Here is a 19,419-nt window from a genome sequence, read left to right on the forward strand (position 1 = left end):
TTTTTTGCATACAGGTATAACAGAATAGCCTTAGTGTAGTTGTTGTTTTAAACTTGAGTATGAACTTATACAAAATGCAGCAAGATATTTAAAAAACAGTTTTGTTGATTAAAAAACACTATATCGGATTCATATCGGTATCGGCAGATATCCAAATTTATGATATCGGTATCGGACAGTAGTAGCAACATGAGTAGATTAGTAGTAGACTGTAACTTAGAGCAGGACATTACTTCTGACTGATCAGAATCCTAGGGCTCTTGTCCAGTTGAGTTCATTTATCGCTTCTTCTGTGACTTGTGAAGATAATTGTTTGCTTGTCCTTCAGACACCTGCATCAGCTCATTATTGGAGGCTGCACTCTCTGGTAATGAGGAGCAGAAACCCTTCGACTGCACACTGCATCCTGACTTGAGTGTCTTGGTGGATTTGGCTCTGGGTTCCTCTAAAGAACCTGCCAACAGCCTTTGGATCAACATGCATGAGTACGCTATTGGCAAAGGTTTGCATCTGTTTTGAGTATATACAGAATCCTACCATTTCTTTAATGCAATTAGCTTTACAGGTATATACATTCACTGACTGCACTGTGGATTTTGTTGCAGACTGGGACAATGCATCTCTCAGTAATGAGACCCTATTAGACACTGTGTCCAGGTTTGTGTTGGCAGCCTTACTGAAGCACACAGGGCTGCTGGGCCAAGCCTGTGGAGAGGGCAGGTAGTACAACAAAATACACCTTTTAATATATGGCATGAAGCATTTCCATACTGTCCCACAGTACCTGTCTAAAGGAAATATTTTCCTATCAGGTATCAACCATCTAAGTCCCTGGCAGAAGTCTATCGCGGTGTTTTTAAGGTACGAAACCGCTTACTAGCCTGTAAGAACATGGACTTCATCCAGACACGATCTTCTTCTCGTGAGAGGAGGGTAAGTAAACAAAGCTTCTTTTTTTTTTAGTTTTGCCTCTGCACACCACTATTTAAATAAATCAGTGTGTGATTCAACAACAGACTTTCACCTTTAATTTAAGGGGTTAAAAAAGTGTAGCACAAACTGTTTAGGAACAAACCAACATAATTTCAGATATAAGGGTTGATTTTAATACACGGGTGATGGGTCTCTCTGCCCTAACTTTTGTCTTTAGTAACTGAAAAGTATCTTTTGTTGGACTGAGATCAAGTGTGTGATTGATACCATAAACACAACGTTGCAAAATGAACAACTGTTTTTTAGCACAATCAGCTTTACAGCTTCCTCCCTTTGTGCTTTATGAGATTGGCACGGCTGAGGGTGGGAGAACACATCTGCAAAACGCTGTTCCAATGCAGCACGTCCACTCTCTGCGCCTGTGTGAGATGGTTATTACAATGGAAGGAGGCAGGAATGTGGGAATTAGGTACCTCTGGCCCTATCTCATCTCTCTCTTGTGATGCCCTGGTCAGTCAGTATCTGCAGACTCGTGCCTGCACCACACTCGTTGCAGAAATGGTGCGCAGAGGCACTGCTTCAGGATATCGTATTGCATAAGCCACCAGAACTAATACAAAGTGATATCCCTGTGCACTCCGTTGAAATGGCCCGACGAGGTCCGTGCCAATGTGAGCTCAAACAGGACCTCTATTAATGGTAATGGCGACTCCGAGCAGGACGCACACCATCGGCGTACATTTGGGGAGCAACACCCTTCACTTGGTGCGGGAGTATGAAAAGGAATCAGGGAAACTAGTGGATTATAGGAACCATCTTCATTTTAACGAAGATGCAGACAGAACAAGGTTGTTCCTAAGAGTTTGTGCCTTGGATCCACTGTCAGGGGATACAGAGTTGATTCTACGGAGAGCACAAAATCAGCTTCTGAGTGAAAGGATAAGACGGGTCCATTTCACTATAGCTGCCCTCCAAAGCAAGATTAGCTAGACTCTGCAGGAACTGAAAACCCTTCTACCATCTGTGAAGTAACATAAGCAGCATGGAAGGTGATAGGAAGACAGCATCTGCAGACTGTTCAAGTTTCTTTTAAGTGTTCTTTATTTTCTGGCGTCGCCTTTCAACAATTGTTTCACAAAAACACAAGAACCCGTCAGTCAAAATCTCACCTGCTTTATATAGAATTTCACTCACACCTGGACCTCATTAACCTCTACCATTGGGAAAACAGGGTAGACTAAATAACACAGTCTAGACAAAGAAGCAGGAATAAAATTATTTTTCCACTTAACAAACTCATTCACCCAACTAAAGACTTTGAAAAGTCTTCACTTAATATGACCCATGAGGTTATTTTAAATGAAATAAACAATTTTACACAAAAGAAACACCCCTTCATTTGGTTACACCCAATTGACATGATCAGTGACATCATATCCTATAAAATCAGGAAGTACTGGGGGGCCCTTCCCACATACCTGTTTTACACATTGGACCTGCTCAAAGGAACACACAATGCTAAGTATGGTAACTAAACTACATAAACAAATGAAAGATTCAAATCAATTAATGATGAAGTGACATTTAGCTTTAAGATGAAATGACTATAACCACAAACAGACCCGGGATAGTATGTAGAGCCAAGGTTACATGTGCTGGGTTTATATTAAAGCATTATGATAGACTGTAAGATAACAGAACACAAAATAACAATATATGCAAGTGACATGGCAAATGAATTCTGTCCTAGCCACTTTGTCACACCGTCTCCTATCTAAGAAGAGGTTTACAAGTTTCTGGACAAGGCTCAGCGGGCCCAACACTCTAAAGAAAAAGAAAGACAACGCAGGAAATTCCATGTGACATATCAAACTTATTGGTAATGTCACAAGAAAAACAATGGTGTGCTTGGTTTCAACGTAAACCTTTGATGTGTCACATGGCCCTCGTCCTATTGAAAAAAACAAAAGTTGTATCCAAGATGGCCGACTTCTAAATAGCCACCATGGTCACCACCCATCTTGAGGAGTTTGCCCCCTCACATATACTAATGTGCTACAAACAGGACTTTAATATCACCAACCATTCCCATGTTATTACGCTGTATCCATATAAATGGCCCACCCTGTAGATATGTTTAGCTCTTTCGGTGATTCTATAAGATTTTTATTTAATGTTATGCCTAGTAATCTTTTTTCTTATTTCAAATCGGCTGATTCAGCATTGTACTGACCAATGGCCACATGAAGTCTGTGACAAAAACACTGCATCCTCAACCACCAAGGTATTAGCCCCGTTGTCAGTCGTTAAAGCGTCAGGTTGAACTTCCAGCTTGTGAGGGCATCCTGCAGGGCTTCAGCTGTATGCTCTGCGGTGTGGTCTTGGGCTGTAGTCACATTCATGTATGGCTCACAGGTCCTGCTGGTCAATGAGACATTTTGGTGAGCATATACTTTTGGCCGTACTTCTCTTGCAAAGTACTTTTGACTAGGTATCTGGTATGTTCGGTCAGGGTTTTTAGCAGCTGAATAAAGGCCTCTTGTTCCACAGCTGAGATGGGGACCATGTCTTTAGCGATATGATAGGCCGCTGCTTTAGTACTGTCACTCCACTTCTCATAAGGCACAGCATGGGTATGGGAGTTTTGTAATGTGGTTTGTTTCGGTGCTGGAGGCTTTATGATCTGGGATACAGCAAAGTTTCACACTCTTCATACTGCACTTTATGGCGCTGTTGTAAATGGTGGAAAAGATTAGCAGTGCTTGAAACTTTTGTCGGAACATTTTTTAGGGATTCTCTACAGAACACATTATTCTGCTGATCATCTGACATTTTGAATCCGAACCATCTCCATATAATTGAGCCATTATTTTTCTTTTCTTCAATTTTTGACAACTCAAAGAGCTTTCTACTACAGGTCTCATTCACCCAATCACACACATTTTATTTATGTACTTTATATAACAGTCACACACCCACTTGCACTCCAATGGGTGCATCTTGGGCAACTCAGGGTTCAGTATCTTGCCCAAGGATACTTGGACACATGGACTGTAGTAGCCAGGGACTGATTGATCGACAGCCTGCTTCGCCACATGAGCCACAGCCACCTCTGGAATTCCCAAACAGTTAATGCCAAGTTTTTGCTAAACCTATTTATTGTGAAGGTAAAGTGTGTACTTTAAGCACATGTTGATTATTTGATTTAAAACCCACTATGGTGGTGTACAGAGGCAAAATTGTGTATATATTCTGTATTTGTCCAAGAAACTATGGTCATAACTGCATACACACGTTTCCACCGAGCTTAATAGTCATATCAATGGTATCCAAAATCAGGCATTATTGTCATTTGACCAGATTTCCGACAATCAGGACTCTCTGGACATGGACCCCCAGGAGCACTCTTTCACACGCACCATTGACGAGGAGGCAGAACTTGAAGAGAGGGTTGACCGTGAGAGAGAAGAAGGCCATCAAGAGCAAGACGATGAAGAGGATGACAGGGAGCATGAAGTAATGACAGCTGGAAGTAAGTACTCATGCCTGTAGTTGCATGTGTGTGTGTTTAGTGTGCAAAGCAGTAGCCAATTGGAGGACATAAGTGAATAAATGTTAACTTTTTAAAATCCTGTCTGTATTATTCATCTGTGTTTTTGTTGACTTTGCTTGTCACTGTAGCCTGTAGTGTTGGTAAAAGGGTTCTAGTATGAATATTATTAATAAATGGTTATTATTCAGGTTGTAACAGTTTCACTACTTAGTATAATGTATTTGGAAGTGCAGCTGTAATCTGCAACATTGTAACTGATTTCTGCATATTTCTCATGCTGTGAAGTTCTAAGTCGAACAGTTTATCAGCTAGCTTTCTCAGTAGGAAGGTGTTTCATAGCACCTATGAGCATGTGTAATCTGGCAGTTTTAAAGCTGTAAACTTCTGACATACTGTTATGAACACCTTCACTTGATATTCATGTCCTGTAATATATGGACATTATGTGCCGAAGGCTTTGCAGTGTGTTGCTTTAGCACGGGCTTTAGTATTGAATATTAGACTCCAGTAATTCTTTGTGGCTGCTGTTTTGTCCTCTAACACTGCATCTTATTTGTGTGTCTTTTTGTGTGTGCGTGTGTGTGTGCATGCGTGTGTGTGTGTATGATTGTGGCACAACACAGAAATCTTTCAATGTTTTCTCTCAGCGCGGGAGGTGGCTCGCAGTCGGGAGAGAGAGCGGGCCAGCAGCAGCACAGGACTGGGCTCCAGCTCCAGGAATGGAGGAGGAGGAGGTGGAGAGGAAGACACCATTCTGGCTCAAGAGGGCAGAAGGGGCAGTACGGGTCTTCCAGAAGGCCAAGACCTTTACACGGCAGCCTGTAACTCTGTGATCCACCGCTGTGCTCTGCTGATACTGGGAGTCAGCCCAGTACTGGGCGAGCTGACCAAGCAGAACCAGGAAGAAGCTCAGACCCAGTTAGCTACAGGGACACAGGAGTGCCTCAGCTTCATGACCAGGTCGGAGAGAAATAGGATGCTACTGTTGACATCCCTGAAAAATTGAATTCCTTTATCATTGGGCACAGTCACATTACTAAGAAATTTAGTCATTCATTGTGCGTTTCTCTTTTACTGGCCCCATATACACTTAAGAGAAAACCCAACTTATTTTAATTATTTCATATACTTTTATAATGTAACATTTCAGTTATATTTAATATAGCTCAGTTTATCATTAGGTTGATATTCTATAGTTACTTTAAATCTGCTTATTTAAAGGTAGTTTGATGAAAGTGCTTTGAAAAGTGTTTTTGAGTCGTCACTTGGGTGGAAAAACACTGAATTCCTGCACCAAGCTCTTGTTAACTTTTACAGTGAAGCATTGGAATGAGCACATTACATAGTTGTACTGGAACTGTACTGACCACAACTGTAAGGCTCCACATCAAGAGCTGTCTTCAGTTAGTCATGATCTGACTAGTCTTGAGTGCCCAGTATCAGTGAGGTAAGGTGACTGCACAGGACTAAAAGATAACACACAGGCTACTTTTGTTGTCTACACGACTCCATAAGTCTTTGGACAGTAATTCATTTTGTTTGTTTGTTTGTTCAGCCTTTCTCACTTGTTGTGCCTCGTATTGAGTGCACCTGATCAGCTGAATTAATCATGGTGTAATATCATTCCTATCATTCTTGTTTGTTAAGCCTACTGAATTAAAGTAGAATAGTCTGCACACACAAAAACTGTGTTAATGTAACGCTGTAGCTCACATTTCAAACCATAGTGGTTTGGAGCCTGCGGTGTGCACCTCAGAACCTCTCATAGTGAACATAATTCTGCTTTACCCTTTTAATGTCAAAGTATTCCAATGTTTTGTATTTCGAGCACCGTGTTGTACTTTGTCCTTTTTATAAAAAGGGAGACAACTGATGTGGCTGTATGCGCCACCATTCAGGTGAAAATCATGCTGTTTAATTGTTGTTGTTTAGCTGTCTTGTTCTCATTGATTTAACAGTGCTGTGATATGTTTGTGTACAGAAGTGAGAGCCTGAGCGCAGAGAGCCGTTTAGTGCAGAGCAGCCCAAGTTACAGACTGATGAAGTCCAGGAGCGAGTCTGACCTCTCCCAGCCAGAGTCAGATGAAGAAGGTTACACTTTGGTAAATCAAATGCCTGCACACACTCTTTGTTACATCTGCAGTACAGTTGACAAACAACTCAGAGAACTAGTTGCTCTCCTTTGACCCACCACACACTGACAAAATAATGTGATTTGAATCTCACAGAGAACAAGGTCACAGTAATGATGGTAGTAAAGCCAGTGTTAATAAGCAAATCATGTTCACTGTAATGTGTCACTTGCTTCTGACATGTGGAACATTATACACACACACACACACACACACTGCTCGTGCCTATGGTACGACACATTTTCTTCGTGCCCCTGGTACACTGCTGCAGTACTGGCATCTGTTAGTCCAATAATCACGCAGTTGACATTAGAATTCCACCTTTAATGTTTGCCTTCCTTCACACAACAACTGCAAAGCCCACACACATAACTTGTCCTTGAGTCTGTTTGTCCTCCACCTCAGCCGCCTGAATCTCCAGTTTACAATCACAGGTTAACATAATGTGCAAATCTGTGAACCGTTCTGTTTTTTCTTTCAGAATGGAAGAAGAAATGTTGACCTAGACTTGGCATTCTCCCACAAAAAGAGAGGTAACCACCGACCGCTAATTTGCTCCGCTAATGTTTGGAGAGAGGACAATGCAGGTTTTCGGTTGTTATCGTTCACATGTTACTCTTGTCTCTCTGTCTTCTGATTCCTGTACGGATAGTTTATTTGCTTCTTTTGGGGCAGTTGAGCCCCAAACACAAGAGGAACTTCAAGCAAGTAAACGATGGCATGTTTCTTCCTCTTGTTAACTCATAACTCCATGACTGTAATGCCATACCCACACCCTGCCCTCTTTGAGCCTCAACTTTTCATTTTGTAAAGAAAAAAAGAAAGATAAAGAAATCAGGATCACATAAACGTCTCCATTCAGGCCATTCTTCTGCTTGCACTGTTACTTTGCACTATGATGGCTCATTCCTCGTGAAGAGTGTAATCTGTTACTTTGAAGAATTTTCATGGAACTTTCTGGGTTGCACTTTTGAAGAAGTCATCAGTGCTGATACTTTGACTGAGTTGTTGTGTGGACGCGCTAGCCTGTTTCCCATTCCACTTCTCAGCCGCAGAATTCTTCCTCAGTGTGTGTTGGATACTCGGTGCATCCATCACAGGCAAACTCATAATGGAGGCTTGCGCCTGCATGTAGACTCGGCATTTGGCCATTTGATGAACTCCGGTCGAGTAATAATGCGCTCCTTTTAAGTGCTTCAAAGCTACTCGGCACATCCCTCAATAGATCCCCTGTGTGCACAAATACAACAAACGGGATCTTCTTCTCCTTCTCAGGCCTCCTTCACAGCTCACCAGACTCCCTGGCTGAGTCCTGGTTTCGGGCCAAGCTGAGCCGTCAGCAGAGTTACAGTTCAACGTATGAAGAGTCAGACCTGGACTTGAGCCGATCGCTGGGCATCCACGCTCTCATCGACAACATGGTCAGCTTCATCAGTGGTGACGTGGGCTTGGCTCCAGCTTTTAAGGAGCCAGAAGAAAGTATGTCCACCAGCCCACAGGCCATTATCCTGGCTATGGAACAGCAGCAGAGCAGAGCAGAGGTGAGCGATTCCTCAGCGAGAAGTCCAACCAAATGATGGTTAATCAAAGTCAGCATAGTTGATTTTGTTCTTTTCTTCTATGAAACGTTTGTGGAGGATTTTTATTTTTTGTACGGTTATACCTTTTCAGAACAGAGCTGACAGTATTTTATACGTTTTCTTTGTCTTCTCAACAAATCAGTTGAAGACTGAAATCTGTAATGCCTGTCTCTCATTTCACTCAGTCTAAAACTGACTGATTCCTACTGACGATATAAAGACTTCGTCAAAAGTTTGGGTTTTTATTTTCTAAAGAAGAACACGTTATCAAATTTAAAAACAATTCAAATTAGTCAGATGATATTTTAAAAATGTCTCTACAGTTTTGCTTAGAGGCCTATCATCAACAGCTGTCAGTCCTCTGGATCAGTTTCCTGGTATGGCTGCTAATCCAAATCAATACATTTAAAAGGCTAATAAATTAGTAGAAAAACCTTTTGCAGTTGTGTTGCACAGCTGGAAACCATGGCACAGCATTATTTAGGTTAGTTTAGTGTCCGAAGCATCAGCCATTTTATTGTTCTCCAGTCATCAGTTGTTCTTCTGAGAAAGGAAGGCTATTGTGAGTAATTGTGCAGAAACTTAAAATCTCTTATCCATACCCCTTTAGGGAGCAGCAAACATTGAGTCTAAAATAGGCAGAAAAAGGAGTGGGAGGCCCGATGCACAACTGTGCAAGAAGACAAACATCTGAGAATGTGTCGTTTAAAACAGAGACACCTCACGGGTTGTAAACTGGCAGCTGCATTAAATAGTACCTGTCAAACACCAGTGTCAGCGTCACAGTGGAGGGGTGACTTCATGGTCTGAGACAAAAAGAAAAGACTGAGCTGGGCAGAACAGAGCACACACACTGGATACAGGAAAACATTATGGAAGCCCGTTTCTGCCACTAAAAAAAAAAGGATTCATAACTCAAAATTTCGAGTTACTTTCTCGAAATTTCAATTTATTAACTCAAAATTTTGAGAAAAGTAACTCGAAATTTCGAGTTAGCGCTGCCAATCAGTAATCTACGTGAATGACGTCATTTCCTGGTTACCCGGAAGCTGAAGCCCTCAGCTACAAATGCTACAGCTAAGCTACCGTTATTACATCCAGTCGTGAATGCACAGATTGCTGAGTGTTTTCAGCCTGGCTTCACAAATGATGAAATCAAATGTTATTAGCTGAATCACATGGTGTTACTATCAGCAAACGTACTCGCCAAAGCGCCAATTTGTTGGGGTCCGTTTTTGAGTGCGCTTTCCTCTGCGCCATAAGCTTCCGGGTAATAAGAAAGCGACCTCATTCACGTAGAGTTTTGATTGGCAGAGCTAACTCGAAATTTTGAGAAAATAACTCAAAATTTCGAGTTATGGATACTAGCTGTTTTGTTTTTATTTAGTGGCGGAAACGGGCTTCCAGTGAAAACATTTTACCCAGTAAACAGTCAAACTGCAGCTTGAAGGAAGACTCCATCCATGTACCTTGAAAGATTGACATCTACAATACCATGATTTCTGCACTTAAGAAATGATTAAACTTAAGAAATATTAAAACTATAGTTCTGCACCACACGTCTCAGGAGTTGGTCTTCAGACATGGTTTGGACAAATCTGTGTTTCTCACAAATTTGGAATCTATTTGTAGCGAAAGGGGGAATTTGTGCAAGTCATATAGAGCATGTGCAGTAGTGGTTTGGTGCCTTCCAGGTTTGAAAAGTGGTTTGCATGTTTTTAGTAGATAAAACATGGTTTTGAAAGGACTTATTGGGCTTATAGAATTCTATGAGGAAACAGCCCTCGGCCATGACCTCAGTAAACACTATGCTATGAACAAGCACGTTGTTTAACATTTGTGCTCAATGGATCCATTCTGGATTCAGTCTCTTGCCTAACATGCTAGAGCAGTGTTTCCCAACCATTTGGAGCCACAGCACATATTTCACATAAAAAAAATCACACGGCACACCATTAAACAACAATGTCACAAAAAGCATATTGATCATTTTCCCCTGAGCACCACGCGTAGCGAAACTGGCTCGGTTTGTCACCAGTAGACCTTTTGTGCTTTCTTCTGACCACTGCTCATGCTAAGGCCTTCATCTGGGTCAGCATTTTCTCCAGGAAGCAGATCAGGCTGACTACTTTTTCTCTTCAGATATTTATCTATTGCTATTACGTGACTATTATGTAATTTCTTCTTCGTCTTCTCCTGTTTTACTGGCATTCGGCAACCCATTTAATTAGAGCAGGTAGTTGTACTCCCCTCTAGTGGAAGACAATGTAATTGTTCTGGCCGTTACTCACACCGATCGCTTCGAGTAATAATCAGGTGGAACGGCACACCTATGTGCCGCAGCACAGTGGTTGGGAAACGCTGCTCTAGAGTAGCCAGGAATTGATCCACCGACCTCCCAGTTGCTCTACCTCCTGGCTTGCCGTACCCACTCAAACACAGCTTCCTTGTAAAGACTTATTTAGGCTATACTTATTGGCTAAAAACATCTACAGCTCCAAGCCTAGTAACAGGGCTTCACAAACCAGTGTTACTGATGCTAACTACGTCTATCTTATCAGTCAGTATTCAGAATATTCATTTGAGTGTTGGATGTGTTCTGTGTCCAGCTGCGTTTGGAAGCACTCCACCAGATCGTGGTGTTGATCTCAGGCATGGAGGAGAAGGGCAGCCAACTGAACAATGCAGATCGATCCAGCGCAGTCTTCCAGTCCTCTTCACTGCTCACCTCTGTCAGGTTGCAGTTCCTGGCTGGCTGCTTTGGCCTTGGCACTGTGGGAACTGGAGTGCTGAAGAGAGAGAACGTGCAGCTGCATCATTACCAGGTATGGCTCTCATCACAGGATGAAGAATACCTCGAATTGTGAGTGTCTGGACAATTTGTGAGATGATAGGCATTATCTGTTATCTCATAGATTTGCATCTTAATGTCTTTACAGGATATTTGGCGTGTTAAAAAATTCAAGTACGTAATAGGTGTCACAGTAGTAACGTAGCGGGCCAGCCAATGAAATGATTCAACTTTGCTGTCCTTTCTTCATGGCAACATAGATCCAGGTTTGCAAAAGTAATTATTGTTAATAACGATCATCATCAAAATACATCACTGGTTCATTTGGGTGTTGGAACCACCAGGAAGTCCCGCTCGCTCTGCTAATGCTCAGAATGTGGTTCTGATCTGCAGGGTTATCTGTTCGGGGTTCGAGTTTGTCCCTTTGTTTGCTCTGCGTTCCTCCAGGCACTGTGTGGATTTCTGGTGTTTTATAAACACAATGTATCAGCTGACATCATCGACAAACTGATTTCACTAAAATTTGTTATATGAAGCTATTTATGAGTTCTTACTAAAACAAACGTGACAATGACCTTTTTTTTTATCTTGTTTTCTCTTCATAACAAGTTGCCTCTGTCGTGTGTCTTATTTACGTTTTTACATTTTCATTTACTGGCCAGTATAAATGCAGATACCAATGTATTGACAAAAACCTAATATTGACCAGCATGTCAGTCAATATTATACTAATATATTAATTATTAAAATATTATTAATTAAGCCCAAATTGAAGAATTGACTCTTCTGGAGTTGATATTAATTATCTCCACAGCAATGCAACTCCAAAAGTGAGCAGACAAAATCTAGCATTCAGTTGTGGCACATAAACTGAAGGACGTGGAGAAATAGCAGCCTGAGCCTTTCTGTAGCACCATATCTAAGGACTGATTCAGGGTGACCTGATCCAGCCATGCCTACAAGTTTGATCAAAAATAGAGAGGGTGTCTGTCTCAAGAGACCAGCCACATACTTTTCATTTAAAGATCACTAATACTTTTAAACTATATATGACCATTTAATATTTGTACATGGATACTTCATCATCTGCTGAGCTGAGGTCAGGGCTCTAACACACAAAACTCCATAAACTCACTTATTTATTCACAACATTGCTGCAGTTGCTCTTTGTCTGCTGATTAGACATGCAACCATCTTGCCTCTAGACAGCTGACAATTAGCATGCCTCTACGCTAACAGTATGCCAGCTAACGTTAGGCTCAAGGCCTAAAAGTCACATTTTGTTTCTGATGAAGAGTCTGATTGTATTCTCACATTGTATGAGGATGTGTTTACCGAGCGTTTGAGTCCAACAATGCTAAATCACCTTCAAATTCAGTTTCAATACCATCACCCGGTGGCGCCAGTGTCCGGCAGCCTCGCCTCTGTCAGTGCACCCCAGGGCAGCTGTGGCTACAATGTAGCTTACCATCACCAGTGTGTGAATGTAGTGTGAAGCGCTTTGGGGTCCTTAGGGACTAGAAAAGCGCTATATAAAATGCAGGCCATTTTACCATTTACCATCAGTTAACAGCAGCTAACAGTGGTAAAAACAGCAGCGGTTACCAGCAGAAAAGTTTAGGATATCCTAAACTCACTTTAGTAATGCTGTCATTGGATAGAAGTGAATTCATTGACTCGTCCACTCATATAAGACACATATTGACGGGTGAGTGGTAGTGGCGAGGTTTCCTTCTGTTCTTATTTTTTTATATAAAATATTTCAGGGATTAAGTTCTGCACACTGGCACATAAACTCAGAGTGGCTGCCTGCAGTACAAAAGGAGTTTACCGGTTCATTGTGATGCGCTGTATCCTCAATATAGGATCTCTGTATTTGTTTGACAGGAAGAGGTGCGTCAGTATTTTCACCTTCAGTGTATGTGTAAAGGACTGACTGGTTTGTTGTTTTGAACTCTGTCTTTGTGTGGCTGTGCGTTTGTCTTTAACAGGATGGTGTAAAAGCAGCAAAGAGGAGCCTCCAAATGGAAATCCAGACGGCTGTCCATAAGATTTACCAGCAACTGTCTGTCACACTGGAAAGAGCACTTCAGGCAAACAAGCACCACATAGGTAATCCAGAGTGCTGCTGTATAGAACTGAGGAGTGTTCACAGCTGTACTGCTTACATTTATGAAAGCTTATTAGAACTTTCAGGCGATAGCTTCACCTGCAGGTAGATGTGAAGCTGTGTTTCCAATCGTGTTTTGAAAAGAGAACTTAACGGCCTTACTCTAAACCTCTAAAACACAAGGCCCAGCCTGTGAGCTTCTATTTGACCCCTTTCTTTGATCTTTTCATTTGTCACCGTAGAAGCTCAGCAGCGCCTCCTGCTGGTGACTGTGTTTGCATTGAGCGTTCGCTACCAGCCAGTGGATGTGTCTCTGGCCATCTCCAGTGGCCTGCTCAATGTGCTGTCCCAGCTCTGCGGGACAGAGACCATGCTGGGGCAGCCCCTCCAGCTCCTGCAAAAACCTGGCGTGTCTCAGCTCAGCACTGCCCTGAAGGTGGCCTCCACACGGCTGCTGCAAATACTCGCCATCAGCACGGGGTAAGAGCTCAACAAGGAGCAGTAGAGGAATTGGTAAATCAGAAGCAGTGCAACACCAGTGTCTTTCCTTGTGTTTGCAGAACATATGCAGACAAATTGAGTCCCAAGGTTGTCCAGTCACTGCTGGACCTGCTTTGCAGTCAGCTGAAAAACCTGTTATCTCAGGCAGGAGTTAGTCTCCTTCATGCTGGAAAAGAGCAGGAAGATGGCAAACATGAGGACAGCGCCGACTCTGAAAGGAAAGACTTCAGAGGTGAAACTGGCGTTTGCTGTCATTACATCTCTGTGTTTGTTTAAAGCTTGTTGATTTTCTTTAAATCTTGAGATGTATAAGTCATTGACTTAGCAACACTCACATGAGTGACGCACTTTTGCATGAGGTTTAGATGATGTGGTGTGAACAGTATTTGCTTCAAAGAAAGTCCGTTTTTGTGTTTGTATAAGTGCAACCTGTCATTATACTTATTGCAATTTTGTTGATTTTCAGCGTTGCTGCGCAAACAGCATACAGCCGAACTGCACCTCGGTGACTTCTTGGTCTTCCTAAGGAGGGTGGTGTCCTCCAAGGCCATCCAGTCCAAGATGGCATCCCCCAAATGGACTGAGGTGCTGCTGAACATTGCCGCGCAGAAGTGCTGCTCAGGTACGAGAAGCTACTATCGTGTATGGTGCTTTCTCAAATATAAACATAAGTGAAAATGACGTTTCCTCTGGTTATTAAATGTAGGTGTTCCTCTGGTGGGAAACTTGAGAACTCGGCTCCTGGCTCTTCATGTTTTGGAGGCTGTCCTGCCTGCCTGCGAGGCTAGCATGGAAGATGACCAAATGACACAGGTGCTAATAGTTTCTCTGTGCAAGTCCTCAGTTTGTCCTACATGACTGTCGTCAGTCCGCCAGCTTTAATATTTTCTTGTGCTCTAGGTCATTGAACGGCTCTTCTCCCTGCTGTCTGACTGCATGTGGGAAGGTCCCATTGCTCAAACCAAACACTCGATCCAGATTAAAGAAAAAGTTCAGGAGCTTAAACTACAGGTGTGCAGGATCACCTAGCTGTGGATGTATCTTTATCTTTATTTGTTTATGTAGCTGACAGCTGCTTGAATTCACAGGGAGATACAGAGGAGGAAGATGAGAACCTTCCCATTCAGGAAATTTCCTTTGACCCAGAAAAGGCTCAGTGTTGTGTAGTGGAAAACAGTCAGGGGCTGACACACGGCAGCGGGGGTAAAGGCTACGGCCTGGCCTCGACTGGCATCTCCTCTGGATGCTACCAGTGGAAGGTACAGTATTTTTCTCATTGGCTCATTATTACTTGGAGGCAGTGTTGGGAAGGTTACTTTTAAAATGTATTCCACTACAGATTACAGATTACATGCCCCAAAATGTATTTTGTAACGTATTCCGTTATATTACTCAATGAGAGTAATGTATTCTGAATACTTTGGATTACTTAATATATTATCATGCTGTTTACAACTACATGAATGTCCTACTGCTGTGTGATTTATTACTATTACTGAAGTTTACTCGCCACACCAACACCAACTAGATGTTTAAACCTTCATATAAATGAGTAACAGTAGGTGGACATTAGGTAAGGCTGCACTTTCTGCAGCGATCTCATATAGAAACTATTCCTCGCGTATATAAAACAGGTCCGCGGCTCCGAACCGTAGTAAAGGACCTCTGGCTGATACGCTAATACGCTAATACGGGAATAAGTCTCTGAACCAGCTGAGGCGCAGACCCAACACTGGTTGGAGAACACTCAAAAAAGAAGATTAATATTGTTTTTAGTCAATTTTTCTGCTCGATTTCCTTATATAACAATAAAGCATAGTTTTGTTTTTAAATATCAGTAACACAGAGGTGGGAGAGGTGGCCTTTGTTTTTATTTTGCTCCCTACGTGTTTCAGAGTTTGTTTGTTGTCACCCGTAGTTCTACATTGTGAAGGAGAATCGAGGCAACGAGGGGACATGCGTGGGTGTGTCACGATGGCCCGTGCACGACTTCAACCATCGCACCACATCGGATATGTGGCTGTACCGAGCGTATAGCGGAAACCTCTATCATAACGGGGAGCAAACACTGACGCTTAGCAGCTTTACTCAGGGAGATTTCATCACCTGCGTTCTGGATATGGAAGCAAGAACGGTCTCCTTTGGCAAGAACGGAGAGGTGAGGGGTGAAAAAGGAGAGCAGCCAGTCATTCGTGCAAGTGAAAAGACTTTAGTTAGACTCCTGTTAGAAATCAATAGTTCTTTCTCTAACTATCAACGTTTGATTCCAAAGGAGCCCAAGTTGGCCTTTGAGGACGTGGATGCCACGGAGCTCTATCCCTGTGTGATGTTCTACAGCAGTAATCCAGGAGAGAAGGTAGGTGGCTGGACTGAGTCCGTCCTTTTGAACATTCACTCTTTGAGGCTGAGTGTTGCATTAATTAATGGAAATATTCATTTAAGATATCTGTGAAGTCATTTCACATGTTGTAATGTGTGTTTGCATCTTCACTATAAAAAGTAATTAAACAGTAAATAAACAGTTTTAAAGTCGTTAGATCTTTTTATCGTGCAGTGCAAAACTAATGTGACACATGACGCTGTTTCATGTGCCTGCATGTAGGCTAATATTGTCCACCAATCACAAGTAATTAGCACATGTCATCGACATGAAATGAAATCTTTTATTGATGAGGTCCGTCAGCTTTGGATCTTTGTGAGAGACCCAAGAAGAGAATTGTTGAATTGCGAATAGTCAAATTTACATTATGGATTTTTGACTACTCAGACACTTGTTTGTATCTACATTCATCTAACAACCGTTGATTAAACACTTAAAACACCTGAAATCACCTCAAAGAATCTGTTTCTGAGTATATGTTAGTTGCTGTATATGTTTTGTCTTTATCTTCGGTCTCTAGGTTAAGATATGTGACATGCAAATGAGGGGAACACCGCGAGACCTCTTACCTGGGGATCCTGTCTGCAGCCCTGTGGCCACAGTGCTGGCTGAAGCCACCATACAGCTGATCCGCATCCTACATCGCACTGACCACTGGACCCCTCGCATAAACAAGACTATGATTGAACGACTTCACAAAATCAAACTGTGCTTTAGAGAGTCAGCGGGCGCTTCTGGTGGCGGCCTAGGACAGAGGCTGAAAAAGAGCCGCTCGGTGCAGAGCCGCGAGGAACACGACACTCAGAGAGAAAGCCAGGAGACGCCCACACGGACAGATGAGGAGAAAGGTCGCCACGGACGGCAGCACGGCTTGGGGGAACTGTCGGAGCACCACTTGAGAACCCTCTGCACAGAGGTGTGGCCTGTCCTGGCAGTGATCGGGGGTGCGGACGCAGGACTTCGGGTCGGAGGCAGATGTGTGCACAAACAGACCGGGAGGCATGCTACTCTGCTGGGTGTGACGAAGGAAGGCAGTACCTCAGCTAAGGTGCAGTGGGATGAAGCCGAGGTCACTATCAGGTATCGAATGAAAAGTTTTCTGCTGTTTATTGGCTTATTCTTATTAAATGTAAAGCATATATGTTTAGGACATACTAAAGACGTAAGACAAAGTGCCGAGTGACTTCTACCCCCTAGGACCTGGCATCCACATATGTGGACATCACATTTTGGGTTGTCTAGACCACACGGTGGTTAGCACTGTTGCCGCACAGCAAGAAGGTCCTGAGTTCAATTCCACCATCAGGCCGGGGTCTTTCTGTGTGGAGTTTGCATGTTCTCCCCGTGTTTGCGTGGGTTCTCTCCGGGTACTCCGGCTTCCTCCCACCGTCCAAAGACATGCAGCTCGTGGGGATAGGTTAATTGGATAATCCAAATTGTCACTAGGTGTGAGTGCGAATGGTTGTCTGTCCCTGTGTGTTGGCCCTGCGACAGACTGGCGACCTGTCCAGGGTGTACCCCGCCTCTCGCCCTATGACAGCTGGGATAGGCTCCAGCGCCCCCCGCGACCCTGAAAAGGATAAGCGGAAGCGAATGGATGGATGGATGGATGGATGGATAGACCACAATACTAAATATTGCTCTACAAGGGCCTGATATCCACTTACGAGGACGTTACACTGCCACCGTTCGAAATGCAAAACGAATGCCCTCATATGTGGATATCAGGCGCTTAGAGAGCAAGATTTTACATTCATCAGGTCCCAAACAGCCCAAATAGTAGAAGAAGTTAAAAACATATGCCATGAAAGAGTTCAGGTCTTAGGAGGTTAAGGCTTAGACTGCAACCGTTGTTCTGTTTCTCTGGAATAAGGACTCCAGGGGTTAAAAAAGAGTAACATCACTTTGCACGGCATGTGAAACGAGCTGTCCTCTAGACACGTGTTCGTGTTGCTGAAGAACACGTGTCTACTGGAACGTGTCGACATCACAGGTGGAGCTGGATGTGATTTCTGGATGTGTCTTCATGTTTTCTGCCGTGTCCTCCTTTGAAATCATCATGTCACCCTCTGTTTTCCTTTGCTCCGTTTTACTCTTTCACATCTTGACTTCGGCTTTTGACTCATCGTCCATACATTCTTCTGGGATGGTCACGTGTGATACCCACATAATGCACCTTTTTATTTGTCTCGCATGCTGTGCCTTTTCTCTCCTACCCTTTCCCTCACTTTGTGTTTCCTTCCCTTGTCTCTTTTCACTCTCCACTCCCTTCTATTAAAGCTTCCCAACTTTCTGGTCGCCTAGTGACACTCCATTGTACAACCTGGACCCGTGCGAGCCTTTGCCCTTTGATGTGGCCCGTTTCCGTGGCCTCACTGCCTCCTTGTTGTTGGACCTCACCTACCTTACCAGCATTCACGAGGATACTACAACAAAGCTCGGCGCCCGACGCCACGAGAAGAAGCACCGCAACACACCCTCTACTGGGCACGAGCCGACCGGCGGCGAGGAGAAAACCGACGGCGAAGGGCACAACCGTAACGACTCAAAAGATAACGTTGGAGCCCCTTCGGCTGCCACAACCTCTGACCTGCGAGTGTCCCACAGCCTCGATGAGGTGAAAGCACACGTGGCGCCCAACTCAAAGTCAGAGAGTGAGATCTCCTCTGTGGCTGGGGGCGGGGTAGGTGCGAATGAAACCCTTTTCACTGCTCCTGCTCCTGCTGATGGGAACAGGAAGAAAGGCCATGATCATGGCTGCCGCAGTCACGAGCCCTCTCCTTCCTCCATCACCACTCAGTCAGAGATCCATGCTGTGCAGCTGTCCTACCTCTACCTGGGAGCTATGAAGACCCTCAGCGCGCTGCTGAGCTGCAGCAAGTATGCTGAGCTGCTCCTCATACCAAAGGTAAAGAAGCCTGCCGAGTACGTTTACTTAAGCTGTAGCAGTCCATGCACTTGGCGTGCTGTGCAGTTCATAGGAATTCTTACAGGAAATCTTTGACTTCTACAGCAATGTGAACGTTTCTGGTTGTTTGCACCATGTGTAAAGTATGTTAAGTACATATGTAAATACATTGTCTGAAGTTGGTGAAATCAAAAACAGATCTCAGTTAAATATTACGAGATTTCTAACCACCAGTTCTGTCCTGACCTCCAGGTGTTACCAGAAGCAACCCCCAGTGGGCACAACGCTGATCTGAACACCTGCACCAGTGGAAACCCAGCTGCCACCTCACCAGTATACCAGGACGAGGTGGAGATGCGGGCAGCTCTGCAGTTCCTCATGCGTCACATGGTGAAGCGGGCAGTAATGCGCTCCCCCATCAAGCGAGCCCTGGGACTGGCAGACCTGGAGAGGGCGCAGGCTATGATCTACAAGCTGGTTGTAAATGGGTTGTTGGAGGAGCCTAGTGGTGGGAAAGCAAAGGCTGGTGAG

The 19,419-nt window shown here is 43.6% G+C and overlaps 1 protein-coding gene across 1 annotated transcript in view; it reads left to right on the forward strand.

Moving 5' to 3' along the window:
- Positions 1-19,419, forward strand: part of herc1 (HECT and RLD domain containing E3 ubiquitin protein ligase family member 1) — a 93,337-nt gene that overhangs the window by 25,914 nt on the left and 48,004 nt on the right. The window contains exons 5-25 of the mRNA XM_013913298.1: positions 329-502; positions 606-720; positions 813-933; positions 4,294-4,465; positions 5,134-5,446; positions 6,468-6,588; positions 7,100-7,151; positions 7,894-8,159; positions 10,808-11,023; positions 12,981-13,101; positions 13,342-13,579; positions 13,660-13,832; positions 14,067-14,222; positions 14,307-14,413; positions 14,501-14,611; positions 14,689-14,859; positions 15,519-15,758; positions 15,873-15,956; positions 16,501-17,060; positions 18,261-18,888; positions 19,141-19,414. Of these exons, the coding sequence (XP_013768752.1) occupies positions 329-502; positions 606-720; positions 813-933; positions 4,294-4,465; positions 5,134-5,446; positions 6,468-6,588; positions 7,100-7,151; positions 7,894-8,159; positions 10,808-11,023; positions 12,981-13,101; positions 13,342-13,579; positions 13,660-13,832; positions 14,067-14,222; positions 14,307-14,413; positions 14,501-14,611; positions 14,689-14,859; positions 15,519-15,758; positions 15,873-15,956; positions 16,501-17,060; positions 18,261-18,888; positions 19,141-19,414 (4,413 nt within the window). The remainder of the gene's footprint in view (positions 1-328; positions 503-605; positions 721-812; positions 934-4,293; positions 4,466-5,133; positions 5,447-6,467; positions 6,589-7,099; positions 7,152-7,893; positions 8,160-10,807; positions 11,024-12,980; positions 13,102-13,341; positions 13,580-13,659; positions 13,833-14,066; positions 14,223-14,306; positions 14,414-14,500; positions 14,612-14,688; positions 14,860-15,518; positions 15,759-15,872; positions 15,957-16,500; positions 17,061-18,260; positions 18,889-19,140; positions 19,415-19,419) is intronic.

The sequence above is a fragment of the Pundamilia nyererei genome, unplaced genomic scaffold, assembly GCF_000239375.1.
Source record: "Pundamilia nyererei isolate P.nyererei 1_Seehausen unplaced genomic scaffold, PunNye1.0 scaffold00124, whole genome shotgun sequence".
Lineage (NCBI taxonomy): Eukaryota > Metazoa > Chordata > Actinopteri > Cichliformes > Cichlidae > Pundamilia > Pundamilia nyererei.